The sequence below is a fragment of the Rhinolophus ferrumequinum genome, chromosome 10 (assembly GCF_004115265.2).
Source record: "Rhinolophus ferrumequinum isolate MPI-CBG mRhiFer1 chromosome 10, mRhiFer1_v1.p, whole genome shotgun sequence".
Classification (NCBI taxonomy): domain Eukaryota; kingdom Metazoa; phylum Chordata; class Mammalia; order Chiroptera; family Rhinolophidae; genus Rhinolophus; species Rhinolophus ferrumequinum.
Window position 1 is genome coordinate 91,244,361 of NC_046293.1, and position 21,135 is coordinate 91,265,495.

Genomic DNA, 21,135 nt, shown 5'->3' on the forward strand with positions numbered 1-21,135 from the left:
GCTATTGTGAGCAATGCACCAAGTAGGTCATTTAACAGTGCACTTAAAAGCAAGGGCTTCCAAATCAAATACACAGAATGAAACACCTATTTTAAATAACTGATAGGGGTGAAACAAAGAGAAAACAGAAAGCAGAGTTACAGGGCTCATCCCAGCAGGATGGAAATCTTTAGATGGTTATCAAAAAATAAATTGGGGGCCAGCTCGGTGGCTCAGGTGGTTGGAGCTCTGTGGTCCTAACACTGAAGGCTGCCGGTTCGATTCCCACTTGGGCCAGAGGGCTCTCAACCACAAGGTTGCCAGTTCAACTCCTCGACTCCTGCAAAGGATGGTGGGCTCTGCCCACTGCAACTAAGATTGAACACGGCACTTTGAGTTGAGCTGTCGCTGAGCTCCCGGATGGCTCAGTTGGTTGGAGCGACGGCGTCCTCTCAACCACAAGGTTGCTGGTTCGACTCCCACAAGGGATGATGGGCTGCGCCCCCTGCAACTAGAAACAGCAACTGGACCTGGAGCTGAGCTGCGCCCTCCACAACTAAGACTGAAAGGACAACAACTTGACTTGGAAAAAATCCTGGAAGTACACACTGTTCCCCAATAAAGTCCTGTTTCCCTTCCCTAATAAAATCTTTAAAAAAAAAAAAAATAAAAATAGTAAATTGGGATAAATAAAATGGAATGGACATTGATGGGGTTAAAATAAAAGTTTTAATACTAACACTACCAAAGGCTGAATAGGCCACATTAACCCTCTGTTGATCCCCCAACATTACGGGCCCCAAACAAGTCTGCTCTATTTACCCGTCAGAATAAATTTAAAAAGCTGGAAGACTTTTAACTGTTGGTCAGTTACGAGAAAACTGACCAACAATCACTTGGGGCAGCAGTCAGGCTCGTTAAGCAAGTTAAAAATTGACAAAAGGACCAAGGTCCCTTGCCTTGACCCCTTGCTGGGGACCCAAAGCCTTTCCACACAAGAGTGGGTAAACTGATCAGGGGAATTTCTAGGACTCCCTGATATGTGAATTTCATGAACTATACTACCAAAATCCATTGATGAAGCCCTGACTTGGGCGACAATTAGATTAAAAGAATATGAAAAAGTAAAGATTGATAAGATTATGAAAATCAGAACATTTAAACAGGCTTTATGTAAAGAACTTATGCCAACTTTACCTGAATGTTTTATGGGAATAGATACAATGTTGGCCAGGAATTCTCTTACCCAGGACTATAAGAACAAAACCTGTTGATAAAGTCCTAATGGAGGCTAACGTTAGTAATGCAAGTTGAAAAAAAAGTTGTTTTAAATAGCTTCACGGAAAGATTTGATGCAAAAGAATAACGACAAATTCAAGAGCTAGAAGGCACCTAAAACCAGGACTGTGAGAATGACGGTGCCCCTTACGGGCGCTTGTCCTCCGGTATCTTTCACTTCTTGGTCTAAGGCCAATCTAAGTGCCATTAGTAGAGAATTCCTTAAACCCAGGGAGGATGCTCAAATGTTTTGGTAAATGGATTGCATCCTGAACGCCGTGAAGAGAGGGAAATAAAATTTCACATTGTCCCATTCTTCTCAATCCTGAACTGGTTACTGATCCTTTCACTCCCAGGGAGAGCTACTGCCTGTGTCCGAAGGGCTTGGCTCTCCACTCCCTGGGCCACGCAGGCTGTCACCTCTCAGCCATCAGAGAGAATGACTCCAGAAGGCAATAATAACCTCTGTCCCCTCTTGAGTCCATGGATGTGTTCAGTACTGCCAGAAAGAATTGCTGTGTCTCAGATAAAACCTGACAAGATATTTGAAAGGATTTAAATTCAAATAACTTTTGGATCAGAAATTTGGCAAAACTGTAAGATTTTGAGCCTGACAGGAATTCTTTAAAGGCATTCTCCCCTAAGCTAAAATAAAACAAACTCCACACCCAGAGAGAAAGAAGCAAATTAAGGGATGATGCAGTTAGACCAACCTGTGTCACTGAAGTTACAACCTAATTCTCTGGGAAGAGAGAGCACTTGTCGTCACCTCACAAATCTTTGTGAAACCAGAAACCCAATTCTAGGAGCAGGTCAAAGCCTTTACCCCCAAATCCTAAGACTAGAAAAAAAAACGGGGAGGTCAGATGAGGGTGTTTTTAAAAGCACAAACTGCTTCTCTGGCACCAAGGACAAATACAAATTTAATTGTCTTCTCCACAAATATTAATAAGAAAAAGCCGTAACCTTCTGAGGGGATAAACGTATTATTCGTCTCATGATAGTAATTTTCAAACAGAGGCTAGGAAGTCTCTGCATCTGTGTGCTCATGAGTGTTATGTGGTGTTTTCTACCTCCAATGGTATTGCTAATTTGTAAAAGAGGTCTATTGAATCGGCTTAAGCAAACAAGTGCTTATATCAAAATTCTCAAAAAACTAGAAACTAACCCAACTGCTTTCCAGGATCATATGATCTGGGGAAATATTTGATATTAAAGCTGGTTTGAGTTTGGTTTGGTTAAAATAGATGTGTCTTTAGAGTTATCAGAATTAAATATAAAACTTTTATTTCATCTGGGTTTAAAAAAAATAAGTTCATGTTACCTGTTACAAAATTTTTCAGCAAGAAAAATAATTTGGTATAATGAAATTTTCATAAGTAATCTAAACATAATTGTTAAGAGCAAGTAAATTAAAAAATGTTAAGTAGGATGAAAAGGTTTAGCAATAATTATATATATATATTTTTTATTTTTGTAAAAATTATATTTTATGTGTACTTAGAGATGGTTTCCTAAATCTCTTTGGTAACTTGAAACCTTACAGTTTTGCTAGCTAAATTAAACGAAGGAATGGGTGGAACTTCTGGTCGCGATGATGGAGTAGCTAATATAAAATAATACTGAATGTCAACTGTAATTGAAAAATAAAAAATAAAGTAATTAATTAAATGATGGACAGTCATTGAATATCCATATCATTTCCAAATAAGACAAAATAATTAAACATTAATTACTGACCATAGGTTTATCTACTTTTGCTTCTTATGTCAAAGAAACTAAAAAAAAATTAATTTGGGTCTGTTAGTAAATATGTTGTATGCCACATTAGAAGACTGTACTACGCAAAAACATACGCTAGAAATTATGGAATGTATTTATAAAGTTACCAATCTAAACAATATTGGTGTAACATACTTCACAATGGCTTATTTCTTACTTTTCACCAGAAATGAAAGTTTCTAAAGGTTAAGGATTATAATACATGTAATTAAAGCTACAAAAAAACAACAACAGGGAAAACAACTGTGTATACAAGAAAAGTAAGATATGTTTTGACTTAAAACAAGGTATGAAATATGGAGATGTTTTTGTTAAGGGAAATGAAAGTGATTTTGCCCTGGTTATTTCTGAACAGGTAAGAGAACGAGAGACAAACTAAAAGGGACAAAAAAGTTATTAAGTTTATAAAAAAGAAATCTTGAGAAAAATTTTATGTGTGACCACACTGGATAAGATTAAATGAATTTGTTAGAAGGATTTTTAAAAATAAGCTGTAATATCAGTAGTGTGCTAAAACTTAATATTCTTTCATTTGCTAAAAAGACAAATTTTTCCTACTCTATTTGTCTGCTCTGGATAAGATACTATAAACGGTTTTCTGCCTAGAAAGCAAAGATTCTGTGTTTTATCAAAATAATTTTCTGAACTTTATGTTGTCTTAATCAGGTTTCAATTACTTAAGAAAACTGAATCATCTCAACAGTCAGAGCTAACTTCTGTACTAAAATGCCGCAGCTGATTTTCATGCAAAGGCAGCAGCAAGAAAATCGACAAAGCCTGTGGCACCTGTGGACAAAGTCCATTCAGCTTCTGCAAAATCGACCCCTCAGTGCCAGACTTTGACCATGCTGATGCCCTTGTAACATGGCAACAGTCTGCTCTTGAATCAGAGAAACTAAGATGGTAAACAATGGCTGTAAATTAAAGAAACAGTCAGGCTAAGGGAAATCCAAGACAGCTGTTTGGTTTTTGTCTGGCTCCCTGGCAAAACCCATTTCTTTGGATTTTGCACGCCTTTGTCCACCACAGTACACTTTAATGGACGTCATTCAGTGGCTACTCAGTACAGGGTCCCCACACGTTCTTCTTGTAGCCATGCTTTCCAGATGGGCTGAGCCTTCCCTGCCCCAAGGCTGATGCCCTCACAGTGACAGAGACGGTTAGAAAAGGTGTTAGGAAAGGTGTTTCCCACCTCCGGTACACCTTCCACAGTCTTAGTGATGGAGGCACCCACTTCCCTGAGCAAATGGAAAAAGTCTTACAAACTCTGGGGAGTTATCACAGATCCTATCACCCTCAATCATCCAGAACAGCTGAGAGAACTAATGGAAAAACTGGACTCAAGCAGAACAAGTTTTTATCACACAGGACTGAATAAGCTAATGAGGATTATTACAATTTTTATGACTTTGTGTTTGAAACAGTTCTGGTTCCTTAACTTTTTTGTTTTCCAGACATAAGAAAAAAATTTTTCTCTTAACTATCTATGACTTAGAGTGATTAGGTAAATTACATCTTTTTAAGCAGAATTGAAACATTTATCTTTTACACCCTACTAGACTCAAGAATTCAGAAATTCTCAGTTGAGTATTCTTATTTTCATGACAATGTTATTTTAAGAATCTGTTCTCCTTGTAACGACACAATTGGAAACTGATTATATTACAAGGCTTTGACTAGAGTATCATGTTTGAGAGAAACATGTATAGACACAGATATGACCAGACAGCTTTAAGGAATTAAGATTGCCTTATGGAAACCAAGGAAACCCGTGGAAAACCAGCCTGACACCTTGCTTCCAGGGTTCCCAGCAGACTTCCCAGGTGAATGAAGAAGGTCAATTCCTAGCAGGCGCAGGGCCCTCAGGATGTATTGGGGACCTCAAGAGGAGAGGAACTCACCGATAGGTACTGCAGGTAATGGCTAATGGTAAGTCCTTGGTTTGGCTCTTCTGGCCTTGAAAGGCCTTTTAAATTTCAATCTGGAGATTCCTTACGAAAAATTCCAGCAAAGTAGATTTAAAAGAGCCTATACAGACTTCCAGTCAAGATGGCAGAGTAGGTAAACACTGTGCTCACCTCCTCCCAAACATCAAAATACAGCTAAGTTACAGAACCACCACCCCTGAGAACCACCTCAAAGCTGGCTGAACAGAACTGCTATAACTAAAGATATAAAAAGAAGCCACACTGCGACTTGTAGGAGGGGTAGAGACGCAAAACAGGTGGTTAAGAATCGGGAGGGTATCTGGGCTGCAGAGGTCGCCTCTAAGGAACGAGGGGTCCCAGTCCCAGACTGGGATCCCCAGCCCAGAGCATCAGTGCTGGGAATAGAAGCCCCTACAACATCTGGCTGTAAAAAATCAGTGAAGACGCCTTCCGGGGGAGATGGAGGGCTGCTGTAGGCCCAAGCATCTTCTTCAAGGGCCGAAGCACAGACTCAGTCAGTTACATTCACTCTGAGTTCCAGCAAAGGAACAGCACCTGGAAAAACACGATGGACACACAGGGAGGAACTGAGTTGTCCGGCTTCAGCTGAGGGCTGGAGGGGCAGCTCTCTGGGGACTAAAGTGCCAGCAGGCGCCACTGTTCCTTTGTTGAGTCCTCGCCACACACAGCCTACAGAAGTGCCAAATCTGCGTCTCCAACTATCTGGCTAACACTACACTTGCCCCACTCTGGTGATTCTCTGAGTTCCTCGACCCAACTCATGAGCCCAGCTGAACCTCTTTCAGAAGCTAATCCACATAAGTGTCCAGCGTGGGCCCATGCTTCAGACTTTCCTAAAATTTATCAAAAGTCCACAGACTCCCAATAAGTAGCACCTGGCCTTTGTGTGCCCTGTATCTCTTGTTAAGTGGCCCCAATCCTGGCACTGGTGGCAGCTGGCATCAGTCCAAAGCATAACCACTCTCAGAGGCCTCCAAGCCCAGCACAAGCAGGTATCAACTGCAGATCACTTTGTAGCTCCTACCAGGTGATCCCAGGCAGGACACAGACAGCAGCTGACCTTGGAGCCCCTCCCAAGAGGCCCCAGAACCAACACACCTGGTCGCCGGCTTTAGACCACACCAGAGTGCCACCCGATTAGCGTCACAAACAACACACCCAAAAGGGGGACATGGCAGGCACCGGAGCCCCACTCAAGCGAATGCCGCTCCATAGGGTCAGCCCCCACACAACTCATCCCCTATAGTCGCTGCCAGTCCTCATCACAGCCAGTCAGCCTGATGGTCAATTCCATCCACTGATCTGCCAACAGCAATTAAGGCTCAACTACAACAGGAGGGCATATACAACACACATGGGATACTCCTGGAGCACCCGACTCAGGTGACCAGGGAGATTATGCCACTGGGTCCCACAGGGCACCTACTACCTAAGGCCACCCTAACAAGATTAGGAGATATAACAGATCTACCTGATACACAGAAACAAACACAGAGAGGCAGCCAGAATGAGGAGACAAAGAAACATGAACCAAGTGAAAGAACAGGACAAAACTCCAGAAAAAGAACTAAACAAAACGGAGGCAAGCAACCCACCAGATGCAGAATTCAAAACACTGGTTATAAGGATGCTCAATGAACTGACGAGAAGAATAGATGAAGTCAGTGAGAACTTATACAAAGAGAGAAACATAAAATAGGATATAGGAACCATTAAAAAAAAAACCTGTCAGTAATGAACAATAAAATAACTGAAATGAAAAATACACTAAAAGGAATCAACAGATTAGAGTGAAGCAGAGCACTGAGTCAGTGATTTGGAAGACAAGAGCACTGAGTCAGTGATTTGGAAGAAGAAAACACCCAATCAGAACAGCAAAAAGAAAAAAGAATTTTAAAAAATGAGGATAGTTTAAGGGACCTCTGGGACAACATCCATGGTAACAACATTCACAGTATTGGGGTACCAGAAGGAGAAGAAAGAAAGCAAGGGATTGAAAACCTATTAATGATGGGGCCGACCCGGTGGCTACGGTAAGTTGGAGCTCCGTGCTCCTAACTCCGAAGGCTGCCGGTTGGATTCCCACATGGGCCAGTGGGCTCTCAACCACAAGGTTGTCAGTTCAACTCCTCGAGTCCCACAAGGGATGGTGGGCAGCGGCCCCTGCAACTAAGATTGAACACACCACCTTGAGCTGAGCTGCCTCCCGGATGGCTCAGTTGGTTGGAGCGCATCCTCTCAACCACAAGGTTGCCGGTTCGACTCCCACAAGGGATGGTGGGCTGTGTCCCCTGCAACTAGCAACGGCAACTGGACCTGGAGCTGAGCGGCGCCCTCCACAACTAAGACTGAAAGGACAACAACTTGAAGCTGAATGGCACCCTCCACAGCTAAGACTGAAAGGACAACAACTTGACTTGGAAAAAAGGCCCAGAAGTACACACTGTTCCCCAATAAAGTCCTGTTCCCCTTCCCCTAAAAAAAAAAAAAAAGAAAAGAAATAATGACGAAAAACTTCCTTAACATGGTGAAGGGAATAGACATATAAACCCAGGGAGCAGAGAGAGCCCCAAACAAGATGAACCCAAAGAGGCCCACACCAAGACACAATATAATTAAAATGCCAAAGGTAAAAACAAAGAGAGTGTCTCAAAAGCAGCAAGAGAAAAGCAGTTAGTTACCTACAAGGGAGCCCCCATAAGACTGTCAGCTGATTTCTTAACAGAAACATTGCAGGCCAGAAGGGATAGGCACTGACAAAGGCAAACACATAATAAAAGCAGTGGATCAATCAACACTAAAGCTAGCACAAAGGTTGAAAGGCAAAAGTAAGATGATCACGTGTAATTACAACAGTAAATTAAGGGATACATACACACGTAAAAAATAACGACAAAAACATAAAGGTGGAGGGGATGAGTAAAAATGGTAGTGATTTTAGAATGTGTTCCAACTTAAGCGACCATCAACTTAAAGTAGACTGCTAGTATAAATATAACCTGATATATAGGAAGCAAATGGTAACCACAAACCAACAATCTGCAGGAGATATACAAGAAATAAAGAAAAAGGAATCCAAACACAACACTTTAGAAAGTCATCAACATACAAGACGAGAGCTAGAGGGGCTGGCCCGGTGGCTCACGCGGTTGGAGCTTCATGCTCCTAACTCCAAAGGCTGCTGGTTCGATTCCCACACGGGCTAGTGGGCTCTCAACCACAAGGCTGCCAGTTCAATTCCTCGAATCCCACAAGGGATGGTGGGCCCTGCCCCCTGCATCTAAGATTGAACACGGCACCTTGATCTGAGCTGCTGCTGAGCTCCCGGATAGCTCGGTTGGTTGGAGCGCATCCCGCAAGGGATGGTGGGCTGCACCCCCTGCAACGAATAACAGCAACTGGACCTGGAGCTGAGCTGTGCCCTCCACAGCTAAGATTGCAAGGACAACAACTTGACTTGGAAAAAGTCCTGGAAGTACACACTGTTCCCCAATAAAGTCCTGTTCCCCTTCCCCAATAAAATCTGGAAAAAAAAAAAGAGAGAGAGAAGAGAGCTACAGAATAAGAGAGGGACAGAGAACTACAAAAAAATAGAAAACAGTAAAATGTCAATAACTACATACCTATCAATAATTATTTTAAATGTAAATGGATAAAGTGTTCCAATCAAAAAACAAATAGATAAAGAAGTGATACATATATGCAATGGAGTATTACTTGGCCATAAAAAAGAATGAAATCTTACCATTTGTGACAACATGGATGGACCTAGAGGATATAATGCTAAGTAAATATAGGTTGGACAGGGCAAGACAAATGCCATATGATTTCACTTATATGTGGAACCTAAAAAACAAAATAAACAAACGAACAAAACAGAAACAAACTCATAGATATAGAGAACAAACTCATGGTTGCCAGATGGGAGGGGGGTTGGAAGGCTGTGTGAAAAGGTGAAGAAATTAAGAGGTAGAAATTGGTAGTTAGAAAATAGTCATGGGATATAAAGTACAGCACAAGGAATCTAGTCAATAATATTGTAATAACTATGTATGGTGCTGGGTGGATACTAGACTAGAATTATTGGGTGGATCACTTTTTAAGTTATTTAAATGTCTAACCACCATGCTGTACACCAGAAATATAATACTGAATGTCAAGTGTAATTGAAAAAAATTTTTAATTAAAAAAAAAGGCTATGTTCTTAGTTACTATTCTTTCTGCTTCTGTGTAAATAACGGCAAGTTTATTGAAACTACACTTATTTTACAAATTACTTTTAATTTGACTATCTTTGGTAAAAAATGGGAGTGATTTTACAGAGAAAAATTATGTTTTAGTAATATGCCTTTGTGGGTATTAGATTTTAGTGCTGTCCTTTTGATGTTTTTGTTCCTACCTGTAAACTGGACTGGATCCTGTATTCTTCTAGTTTTCTCCAGTATCTGGCTATCACTCTCCAAACATGTTTCTAATTTTTCTCCCACCCTTCTGATCTGGAACCATTGAGAACTAAAACTGCCCATTTCCCAAGGCCATGCAAGCCAAAGTGGGACAACTTGATATAAACTTCAGAGAAATCACCACAATAGCTCATACGTGGACAATCTTCGTGCCTGTTGCAGAGAGATCACCAGAGACATTCACAATGCAGACCAGGAGAATCTATCACACGGTCACTGCCTGCCTTCACTCCATCTGAAAGGGATTTGAGACAGACATCTAGAAATCTCAACTGCTTGCTTTCAGAACTCAGAACCCAAGATTAGTCTCCTCCAATGACTAACCTTTGTGTTTCTTTTTTTCCCATAGAGATGCCTCTTATTAAATACCTGATCACGTGCACGTGCATCCCCACCCCCTGAAAGGAGACACAACTATTTAACTGAGACTGGTTCAATGAGATATGGAACAATCTGTTAACCCAACTTCTGGGATGTGAAACTTCTCAGGGAGTTTCAGAGGAGGAGACTGTAGGGATTCAGACCACGTCGTCCCAAGATGTGCCACTTGGTATGTGAATTATTTTGAGCTGAAGGTAATCGAGACCCTACAGACTCAGGAGAAACTCTCACCTCTCCCTCAGAGAATTTTAAATTAGGGGCCTTGCCCAGAGTAAGAGTTATCACCAAAGATAACCTCTGAGGACCTATCTAAAGGGCAGGGCAAACGTCGCATTACTGAACAGCAGCTCTTCTCACTGTCCTGTGCATGACCGTCCTCCTCTCTGCAGCCCCAGGTGCCTCACCTCATCCGTGGCTCTGAATGCCACACAGAATGCCACAGAATCCCTCATTTCCCCTTTCTGTCTCTGAACCTCTCATGTATGTGGTGGGGCTCCCATACTTCCATATACAATAAAATGTGGTTGTTTTCTCTTGTTAATCTGCCTCATGTAGATTTACTTACTAGACCAGCCGAAAGAACCTAGAAGGATATAGACACATTTCTTGCTCCCTCTGACAGGGTCAAGGCAGAGTCAGAAGGATGGCCCTGTGTGGGGACAGAGCCCCAGAGAGCAGTTTCCAGGGGCTCTGTCTTGCGTGGGCAGGTGCTGGCTCCAGTAGTGAATGACCATCAACTGTGATTCGTTGGCCATCAGCTGTAACCAGTTAGCCAATTGGCTACTGATGTAACTGCGGGGCTGCATTGATTGGTTGGTTGGTTGGCAGGCAGAGAAGTGAATGGCGGACTGCAGGATCGTGTGGATCCTACTGCGTGTGTCTCACCCAGCCGCCAGAGAGAACATAGTGGTATGACTCCCCTATCTATGGCTCCGTGGGTGTTCCTTTTTGGCCTCACCATGTCCTGCGTTCTTATATGGGGAGCGGGACGAGAGGCCCTGCAGGCCGCCCCGCACGACAAATGGCGCAGTGAGCACAACACCCTGCCAGCCCTCGGGCACTCACAGCTACAGACTCCCTCCTTTCCACAGTCCCCAAGATGACACAGGCTTCCCTAACCCCTGACTTCTTCCTTTGGGTTCTGATTCTTCTCCAGCTTTCACCTGGGCTCTTCCTGACAATTCATGGGAAGGAGAGAACTGACACTCTCACCCAGAACACACTTCTGTAGTAGGCCACACTGCCACTCACTCAGCCCAACTGGATTCATCCAGAAAGGAGGAAGCTGAAATTTAGGACACCGGGCCTGTTGCCTCCTTTGTACCCAGCTCTCATCCCCTCCATCTTCCCCAAGACATTGGAGAAGATTCCTCAGAAATTCAAATGCTCTATCTGCTTACTCTGTTCCTCTCCCCTTTTGTCTCAAAGGTACATGGGAACCACTGATCTTACCCAGTGGTTTTCAACCCTGGCCGCACACTGGAATCAACTAGGAAGCTTTAAAATGGATGGATTTGACATGATCTTATATATAGAAAAGCCCAAGGAACCCACTAAAAAAAATACCGGAACTAAAAAATGAGTTCAGCAAGGCAGCAAGGTACAAGTATTTGTAAAATCAATTGAACTTCTATAAGTAGCAATAAACAATCCAAAAATGACATTAAGAAAACAATTACCTTTATAATAACATCGAGAAAAATAAAATTCTTGGGAATACATCTAACAAAAGCAGAAGACTTGTAAACTGAAAACTACAAACATCACTGAAAGAGCTAAGTAAATGAAAAAACCACCCCATGTTCATGACTTGGAAGACTTAATATTGTTAATAAGGCAATACTTCCCAAATTGACCTATAGATTCAATGGAATTCCTCTCAGACTCCCAGTTGGCTTTTTTGCAGAGTGACAAATGGTTCCTAAAATTCATATGGAAATGCAGCGACACAGAATAGCCAATCTTGAAAAAGAACACCCTTCCCGATTTCAAAACCTATCACTAAGTTACAGTAATCCAGACAGCGGAGCCCTGAAGAAGGGCACACATACAGATCAATGGAATAGAAATGACAGTCCCTAAGTAAATCTCAATACTTACTGTTAATTTATCTTTGACAAAGTGCCAAGACCAGGGTAAAGTTTTTTCAACAAATGGTGCTGAGACAACTGGATAGCCACATGCAAAAGTATGAATTTGGGCCACACCTCACACATACACAAAATAATTAACTCAAAACGGATCACAGACCTAAATGTAAGGGCTAATAAAACTTTGTGACCTTGGGTTGGGCAATGATTTCTTAGACATGACACCAAAAGAACAAGTGACACAAGAAAAGAAAGATAGGGCTGGCCCGTGGCTCAGGCTGTTGGAGCTCTGTGCTCCTAACTCCGAAGGCTGCCGGTTCGATTCCCACATGCGCCAGTGGGATCTCAACCACAAGGTTGCCGGTTCAACTCCTTGAGTCCCACAAGGGATGGTGGGCTGCGCCCCCTGCAAGTAGCAACGGCAACTGGACCTGGAGCTGAGCTGCGCCCTCCACAACTAAGACTGAAAGGACAACCACTTGAAGCTGAATGGCACCCTCCACAACTAAGATTGAAAGGACAACTTGACTTGGAAAAATGTTCTGGAAGTATACACTGTTCCCCAATAAAGTCCTGTTCCCCTTCCCCAATAAAATCTAAAAAAGGAAAAGATAAACTAGACATCTTGACAATTAAAAACTTGTGCTTCAAAAGGTATCATTAAGAAAGTGAAAAGACAACCCGAAGAATGGGAGAAAATATCTGCAAATCATTTATCTGACAAGGGACTTATATTCAAAATACACAATTCTTGTAACTCAACAATAAAAAGACAAAAAAAAAACAACCAAAAAACCTGAATAGGATCCAAAGAAGATATACAAATGGCCAATAAGCACATAAAAAAATGCTCAACATTATTAGCCATTACAGAATGCTAACTGTTGAAACCACGGTGAGATGCCCCCTCGCACCCACTAGGATGGCCAGTGGTCACAAGGACATGGAGAAACTGGAACCCACACACAGTGCTGGGGGGATGGAAAATGATGCTGCAAGAAAACATTGGGCAGCTCCTCAAAACAGTTAATCAAAACAGTGATCATCTGACTCAGCAATTCCACTCCTAGGTATATATCTAAGAGAAATGAAAACATACGTCCACAGAAAAACCTGTACATGAGTGTTCATAGCGGCATTATACAAAGTAGTTAAAAAGTAGAATTAACAATGAACAAAATGTGGTCTATCCACACAATGGAATATTACTCAGCCATGAAAAGGAATGAAGCACTGACACCAAACTACCACATGGATGGACCTCGAAAACATTATATAAGTTAAAAAAGCAAGACACAAAGGGCCACATGATTCCATTTATACAAACTTCCCAGAACAGGCCAACCCAGAGAGGCGCAGAGTACGTTACGGTTGCTGACGGGTGCAGGAAGAGGGGGACCAGGAGTGACTGAGAATGTGTATGGAACAGCTAGTGGAGGTGTGAAACATTCTAAAATCAGACCGTGGTGACTGCTGCACAAATCTGTGACTATATTAAAGACCACTTTAAATGGGTGAATTTTATGGTATGGGAAATACATTATCTCAATTAAAAAATAAAAAAAAAGGCAGCCGGAGGGAGAGTGGTATAAAGGGGCAGGAACCTCTTAAACAGGTAACTCAGGCGATCCCCTCACACAGCTCCGCTGCTCCACTCAGGTCCTGTGGGCCCACCAACCAGGCCTAAGAGATTCCAGGACGCGGGGTCTCCTGCCTCCCCTCCCCTGTCCAGGCCCTGAGCTTCTGCCAGGTCTCCATACACGGGGGGTGGGGGGGCAAGGGCATGAGCAGGGAAGGAGACAGGTGTCCCAGGGGCTATTCCAGATGCCTAGGCTGGCCTTTGACTGTCCCACTGCTACTCTCTCAGCACTACACAACCATTCTCCTCTTAGCTGACAGGTGGGCGGCTGCATGGACACGAGGGCAAGGACTGCCAGCACGTATGGACAGAAGGGCTTCCTATGGGTAACAACAGTCCTCCCGCCTCCTAAGTTCTAGCAGGAAATTTTGTTTCCTCACCCACAAAAGGGGTGATAACCTGCATTTGGGAGCACAGTGTAGACACTGGGGTGTGAGGACACAGTTGGTGCAATCACTTTACACACTGGTCAGCGCCTCCCGTCAGATGCGCCAGGTCCCTGACTCAGCGCCCTGCTCAGCCTGGTAAGAGTTTGGGAGGTTTCCAGGGGATACCCCAAAGAGAAAACAAGGCTGTGTGAGAAGTGGTGGAGTTCTGGGGGACCCCAGCTGAGCTGGTCTTGCCTTTGCTGTCTGGAACTCGGGGTGTAACAAAGCAATGGAGATATTCGCCAGGCTGGAGACGCTCCTTCCTCAGGGCTGCACTTTCACCCATCCCAGGCGCCCACTAGTTCGGGCAACCTGCCAGCCTCACAGCCCCACAGCCACCTCTCCGGGCAGGGGGAGGAGACACCTGCTGGAGAGTTCCTGGAGGTTCCAGTCCAGGTCAGTCTATCTCCTCCACCACAGCCTTGCTTCCAGGTCCTCAGCTGGTGCTGAATTTGGCTGGAGTCCCTCTAGCCCTCCCTCATCCCCACCCCCACTATCACACACACAGGGGCAGCGGGGCCCAGAATGGGGCCTCCCAAAAACAGAGGCCTGCCCCTCAGGAGCCAGCACCCAAAGCTCAGGTTCCCCGTCTGATCCCACAGGCCGCCTCCTTCTTCCTGTCTCCAAGGAGCTGCCTTGCGGGTGTGGCAGGCTGTGCCAGCCCCTCTGATAAGATGTGACTTCCCAGATGGCCACTCCTTTATTAACGATGCACTAATAACGCAGTGAGGGGCTGCTGCTGGCTGTGACTCATTTGACCAGCTGACCTCTGAAACTGAGGCACACGTGTGCTGAGGCCCCAAGCCTGCTTTTACTCTCAGAGATCAGTCCCTCACCCCCAGGAGGGACACAGGCTGCTGCCTCCCCATGCCTTCATGCCTCAACCCCTTTCTACTCCCACTTGCTACCCCTCCTCTTCCCTGGCGTCCCGACCCCATCTGGTTCTGTTCTCCAGCGCCGGAGCCCATAACTAGACTCCAGTCTCCCCAGCTCTGACTTCAGCTGGCTCTCCCTGGAGAAACAGATCTAAACCCCTCAAAAGCTCAACTCCTTAAGTCTCCAGGGCAAAGCAGCATACTCCTGGCCCAAAGAAGGATCCTCTAAAGGTAGACAGGTGGAGGGGTCACAGCTGGCTCTGTACCTGCCACGTGACCTCACTTTCTCCATCTGTACAAAGGAAACAGCCCCTGCCTCATGGGATCAAAGAAAGCGGCAAGTGCCCACACGTAATGGCCACTCAAATGTCTCTCCCTTCACTCAGTGTGTGTGGGGTGGAGGGGAGAGATCCAAGCAGGGGCTCTTGAGACAAGGCCAGCTGGACCCAGGGCTGCGGTCCCGAACACTCGTCACTCCAACACGAATGTTTCACATCTGCAGAACTTCCCAGAATTAGTATGAGATTAAAATGAAAATACAGTTATGCAAATTAATCCAAGTCAGGACGCGGAAATACTAACAGAAATACGGCAACATTATCACGGCCTCTGACACAGCTTGGGGCCAGGGGTCCACATAGGACAAGCACAGGGAGATTCTGCAAGCCGGACGCCCACACACACACACTCTCTCTCTCCATCTGGAACTTCAAAGACCGGGACTGGCCTGCTCGGACCCAGGCCACAGCACTCGCTTCCCTTCCTCTGAAGACAGTCAAGCACATGAGCATCTGAGGAGCACGCTGACCTGGTCACCGGTCAGCATGGCCATGAGCAGGGCAAGAGCTGGGGACCCTGTCCAGACCAGGCAGAGCCCAGGCATGAACCTCTGCACGAAGCTCCATGGTGACCCTGCAGCCCCACTTCTGTGCAGCCCTTTCCTGGGCACCCACATCCTTCCACGGCAGACAGCCGACCAGGCCGCTTGGGGCAGTTTCAGTGCAGCTCCTCTGTGGGCCTGAGGTAACCGGTCCTTTTAAACCCAGTCTATGACTCTGAGGGTTCGTTTTCCCCTTTAAATTCCACCTCCAGCACCACCCCCACCACCCCGAGGCTGACAGATTACTGAGCCGAGAGGGTAATTTAAAACAAACCACTTTCTCATTTTCTAAGTTGGTAGCTTCTGGGATCCTGACCACAAGTACCCAACAAGCCAACCTAGAATTTGATTTGCAAGGCAGCAGAAGCTCCAAAAGTGGTTGTGTGGTGCTTCATCCACCGATTCTGTCATCTGAAACTTCCCCATTCTGACAGACGCAGGTAGGAAGAGAAGGGGAGTCAGGGGTGGGGGGTCTCGGGGACCTGTGGGATGGTTCTTGGGGACATATCCCATGGAGGGCCCATGCCACGCCCAGTGAAGCATCACCTGGGCTGCCTGCAGGGGAAGGGAACACAGAGAGAACACAGCCCTATTGGTCCTCATGGTGGGTCGTCTTTGGGGAATGGAGCAGTGAGTGGGTGGAAATCCAACAGAGCCGTAAAATGGTTAGGGCTGGGACTCTGGAGTCTGCCTCGCTCGGCTGTGACCCTGGGCAAGTCACTTAACCTCTCCCTGTCTCAGTCTGCCCATCTGAAGAATAGGGATAGCCTCGTCTGATTACTGTGGTGTCCACATGAGCTAATTAATGCATACAGAGTTCTCTGTGAGGGCATCTGACTCACAGTGAGCTCTGGATGTCATGGCTGACCAAAACCATCCTCAACGAGCTGTCCTCTTCAGAACTGTGGGTGGCTTTGGGCAAGAATACAGGTGGCCTGTGAGGGTGGCCAGCCAGATGTGGAACCTTGGTGCTGCTCATCAGATCCTGTGCACAGGAGGCCCCGTGGGGTGGGCAGCTGGCCTTGGGGCACTCCAGGCCTGCACTGCCCCCCACAGCTCCAGCCTAGCAAACGGTCACCAGAGGTGCCACCACAGAAAGCACTTCCAGTGGCCACAACCCCAGAGTGAGGGTTCTCATGGGCCGACAGTCCAGAGCCAGTATCAGGTGCACCACCAGCAGAACGCACACAATCCTTGATCAGGAGGGCGGCTTGGCCTTGAAAACTGACAAGAGTTACAGCCTCCGGCCCAGTCGCCAATCCCTCCGTCACTGACGACCCTTCTGCAAGGCCCACGGAAAGCCCCATCGTCAAATGTCACTCTCCTCCATAGGCCCTCATCCGCCCTGAGTCCAGGAGCCTACGCACCGCTGGGGCTCCTGAACGCCATTCTCGTTTGCAAAGGAGTGTCCAGTTCCTCCACTCGGTCTCCCAGGTTGGCTAGGGCCGTGAGCTGCCCTGGGCAAGACCTTGGAGCAGGGTATGCAGTGCCCCTTCCCAGCTAGAGACACTAGTCCCATGTAGGCAAGCGTCCCCCAGCATTCCCTGCGCTGCCCTGAGTGCACTTTCCCTTCTTCTCCAGCTGCCAAGCTCCTAACTCAGCCTTCAGAGTCCACCTCATACTCTAACCTCCTCAAACAAAAAGAACAGCAACCCATCCGTGTTCCCCCAGCTCTGCACCAAACACCAAGGCTTGCATCCCAACATATCAGTCGCATCTGTGTCTTCGTTTCCACCCTGTCCCTCGTGAACCCCATGCCCCACGGGTTGCTCAAGGGAACCCGTGAGATGCTGCTGCCTTTGAGCCCCAGTCATGAAGTGCTGCACAAGGCCTCCTGTGGGTGCTGCCCAGCACCCCTTCCCTCGCCCCGGGGAGGGACAACAGAGCTCACAGTCTGGGCAGCAGGTTTCTTCTTCTCAATGATGCCTCACTAGAGGTCTCCCCACCTCAACCTTTAAAACCAAATGACTCCCCTGCCTTTTTCCCTCTAGTTCTGAGGCCTGACTCTCTCCCAGTAACAGTCACCCATAACTCCCAGTGGATTCCCGGGCCCCAAGATATCACAGACTCAGGCCTGGGAGAACTCTCCACATCAGAGCCTGCCATGTGCCCCAGATGAGTGGAAATGGAAATGTGGGAAAACCACATCCTTCTGCAGCTCCCCTAGCTCTCCTCTGGAGAGAGAGGCCAGCTGAGAACCACTGGGTCAGGTTTCAGCTTGCAGATAAGACTTGGCAGGAAGGGCAAGAAAGCCTGTTGGTGGACTTAGGCAGTTTTCTCAAAAAGTGGGGGCACTCTATGCTGGGTCCCGAATCTCCTCAGCTCTCCCCAGGTGCACCAGATGAAGGCCACTCCAATCCCAGAAGGCCCAGCTGTGCTTCCCCAGCCGTCCATCTGTCCCACCACTGCCCCAGCACCGGGGCACATCCCTACTGATGGATGAATGAATAAATAAACCCCTGCCGGCCCAGCCACCTAGTTGCTGAGGATTTGGGGGCTCTCCTAGAGTCTCCTGGGGTCAATGAGTCATCAACAAACTGTTTTCTACCACCAGGCAGCGCTTGCACATAATTTCTAACAGATCTAAGACAGCACTCTGACAACACCGAGGCAGGTACTAGAAGCACTTGCTGAGGAAGGTGGTCCAAACCAGAGACCAAGGTCTGCATCTCGGTTTGGGTTCCGGATCTGGCGCTGAACCCATCCACTGCCGTCAGTTTTCTCATGTCTGGGGTGGGATCCGGCGGCCTCCGGTCTAACTGACCCCGCGGGCGAGGACATCTAAGAGCTACGCACCCCTTCCCCCCCGCACCTCCCAGCCATCACCGCCGGCTGAGGCCCCACAGCCTCCCGCCAAGCCGAGGCGCACGTGGGCGGAGACCACAAAGCCTCCCCCGCCGACCCCCCCCCCCACGCCACCCCAAGGCCAGGGCCTCCCGGCAGAGGGAGTGAACCACAGGGCCACGCGGATCCCCGGCTCTCCCGCCCCGGGCCCGTGCGCACCGGGCGGCAACGAGCGAGCAGCCCTCCGGCGGCGTCTGGGCCGCGGGGATCGAGGGGCTGCCGTGCCGGGAGCCCGCGCGTCCTCCACTCCCACTCCAGGGCGCCGGCGGTCCGGGACCCCACCTGGAGGGCTGGGGCGGCGGTGGGCACCAAGGTCTGAGGAGGGCGCAGGAGCCGAACGGGGCCGGACCACTACTCACCCACAAACAGCCGCCGGGAGGTCGCGGGAGTCGGAGGAACAGGCAGAGGCCCCAGGCGCGCGGCACGCGGACTTCCTCTATCTCGGCCCCGCGCTCCCGCCCACCGCGCCCCGTGGTCCCGCCCACCGCGCCCCGCGCCCCCGCCCACCGCGCGCCCGCCCACCGCGCGCCTCCTCGACCGAGCCCTCTGCGAAGCTGGGGCGCCGGGCGGAAGGAGGCACCCGGACTTCGCCGGGCAGAGAAGCTGATATACAGTGGCGGCGACCTTGGCTCTATTCATAACATAGCGTTAGATCGCGATCCTTGTCAAGGGAGTCATCTGGGAAGGTTGACCACTTACTCCAGCGACACAGAGAATTCCCAATGTTTCGCTTGGAACTGCTTTCAGACTCTTCGCGGGCTGGTTTTGTAGAAGCCTCAGGATGGCCATTCCCAGTCCTCACGGTACAAGAAGTAATGACCCGATGAAGCCCCTAACCAGGCCTGGTGCCTGTATATCTCCATGCTACGTGTGGCTCCCGCCAAAGGAGAAACACGAGTTACACCAACAAAAGAGAAACAGAAACAGGAACGAGAGTTTCTGGAAAGGATGCGGAAGCAAATACCGTGTTTCCCGGAAAATAATACCTAGCCGGACAATCAGCTCTACTGCGTGGTCCGGCCGGGTCTTATATTAATTTTTGCTCCAAAAGATGCCTTAGAGCTGATTGTCCGACTAGGTCTTATTTTCCGGGAAACACGGTAGGACGAAGGAGGTTGCTACACCTGAACATAGGAATAGAAACTGAACTTTAAAAAAATAAAAAAAAAAGATCGGAAGGAAATATAACCAAAAATCATCACGTGGTTACATTAAATTAATAAAAATTAGTGATTTTCTACTTTCTACTTTTTCGTATTTTCCAATTTTTCTTAAATGACTAACTGTGGCACTAATGACTAAAAACTTATAATAAAAATCACATAATGGAATAGTTTGTTAAATTTAGGCACTGTTATCTATATTTCAAGTTGATTTTTTTTAGCTATTTTTAAGTGACAACTTCAAGTCAAGTAGTTGTTTCAATCTAGTTGTGGAGGGCACAGTTCACTGGCCCATGTGGGGATCGAACCAGCAACCTTGTTAAAAGCACCGTGCTCTAACCAACTGAGCTAACTGGTTGCCCCCTCAAGTTGATTTCTTGATCAGAGTTATATATTCAGACGATTAAAGTAGAAGTAGCAAATAATATTTACATAAATTTAAATATTTTGAAATAAATAAATGTTTCAAGTATCTGGCAGCCAAAGCAAAAGGGGCGGGGGGGGGGGGAGAGGGGGGAAGGGGGTGGACAGAAGGGGAGAGAGAGGTTAATTTCACACTTCTGCAAAGAAAGGATGGAGCATACCAATTTCTACTTCAACAGAGCCCACCATTATCCCACACTTTAAATAAAATTTCTGGGTTTTATGTGCAGTTTAAACTGCCTCTGAAGGAGGTGCTAAAGGGAACAATCTAGAAATTTTGAGCAGGAGCAGGTTCATTCCAATAAATGTGTTTCCTCCCACGTCTGCTGGTGTGAAGGGGACAGCACTCATTAGGATACCTGAAATCAGAGAACTGTGTCCTGCAAAGGAAGAGTGAGAGGAGTTGGAGGGGCAGGAGAGCTGTGTGATCGCCTGGAACGCACACTCCGTCGGCAGCAGAGGCCCACACGAGCTATAGGTCACTGCTGGCACCCACACCCCAGTCCTGTAAGTACATTCCTAGAACCATAAATGCCTTTCTAGTACTGCATGTGGACCAGCCAGGCCAGATCACGCTCCCAAGAGGAAGCCATTCCCAGGCTCTCACTGCACATTAGTCAGAAACTTAACTTCTCACCACTGCATAGAACTAATAATCCTTCTGACCTCCATACCACTCAGCCCTCTCTCACCACTTCTGATTGCTCAGCTTTGAATGATGGATGACAGGCTTCTTTGCCTTCTTACACAGGACTCTGAATGTCCTCTCAGTTTTCATGACTCAGGGTCACCATTACAAGCACAGCAGTGCTGTGAAGGAAAGGTGGTGTGGCTGTGGACAGCACTGCTATGTCCTGCATATCTTCTCACCACTCCATGCTGCCTTGCAGGTTCTCCTACACAGCTTTTTGTGGAGTGGAACTGCTGGGTCATCGGCTTGGGAATGTTTAACTTGATTCAA

The 21,135-nt window shown here is 46.9% G+C and overlaps 2 protein-coding genes across 3 annotated transcripts in view; one reads left to right on the forward strand and one right to left on the reverse strand.

Annotated features, from left to right (window-relative positions):
* BID (BH3 interacting domain death agonist) overlaps positions 1–19,052 on the reverse strand; it is a 42,564-nt gene extending 23,512 nt beyond the window's left edge. Inside the window, exon 1 of one of the 2 annotated variants that reach the window (XM_033116739.1) lies at positions 18,948–19,052. The gene's annotated coding sequence lies outside the window, so the exon portion shown is untranslated. Of the gene's footprint in view, positions 1–18,870; positions 18,890–18,947 lie in introns of those variants that run through there. The other variant, XM_033116741.1, reaches the window with a different exon arrangement.
* LOC117028876 (basic proline-rich protein-like) lies at positions 13,834–19,229 on the forward strand. The gene is made up of 3 exons (XM_033117702.1): positions 13,834–13,887; positions 14,281–14,385; positions 18,564–19,229. Exons 1-3 carry the CDS (start codon positions 13,834–13,836, stop codon positions 19,227–19,229), a joined length of 825 nt encoding a protein of 274 aa, XP_032973593.1.
* The last annotated feature ends 1,906 nt before the right edge of the window (positions 19,230–21,135 follow it).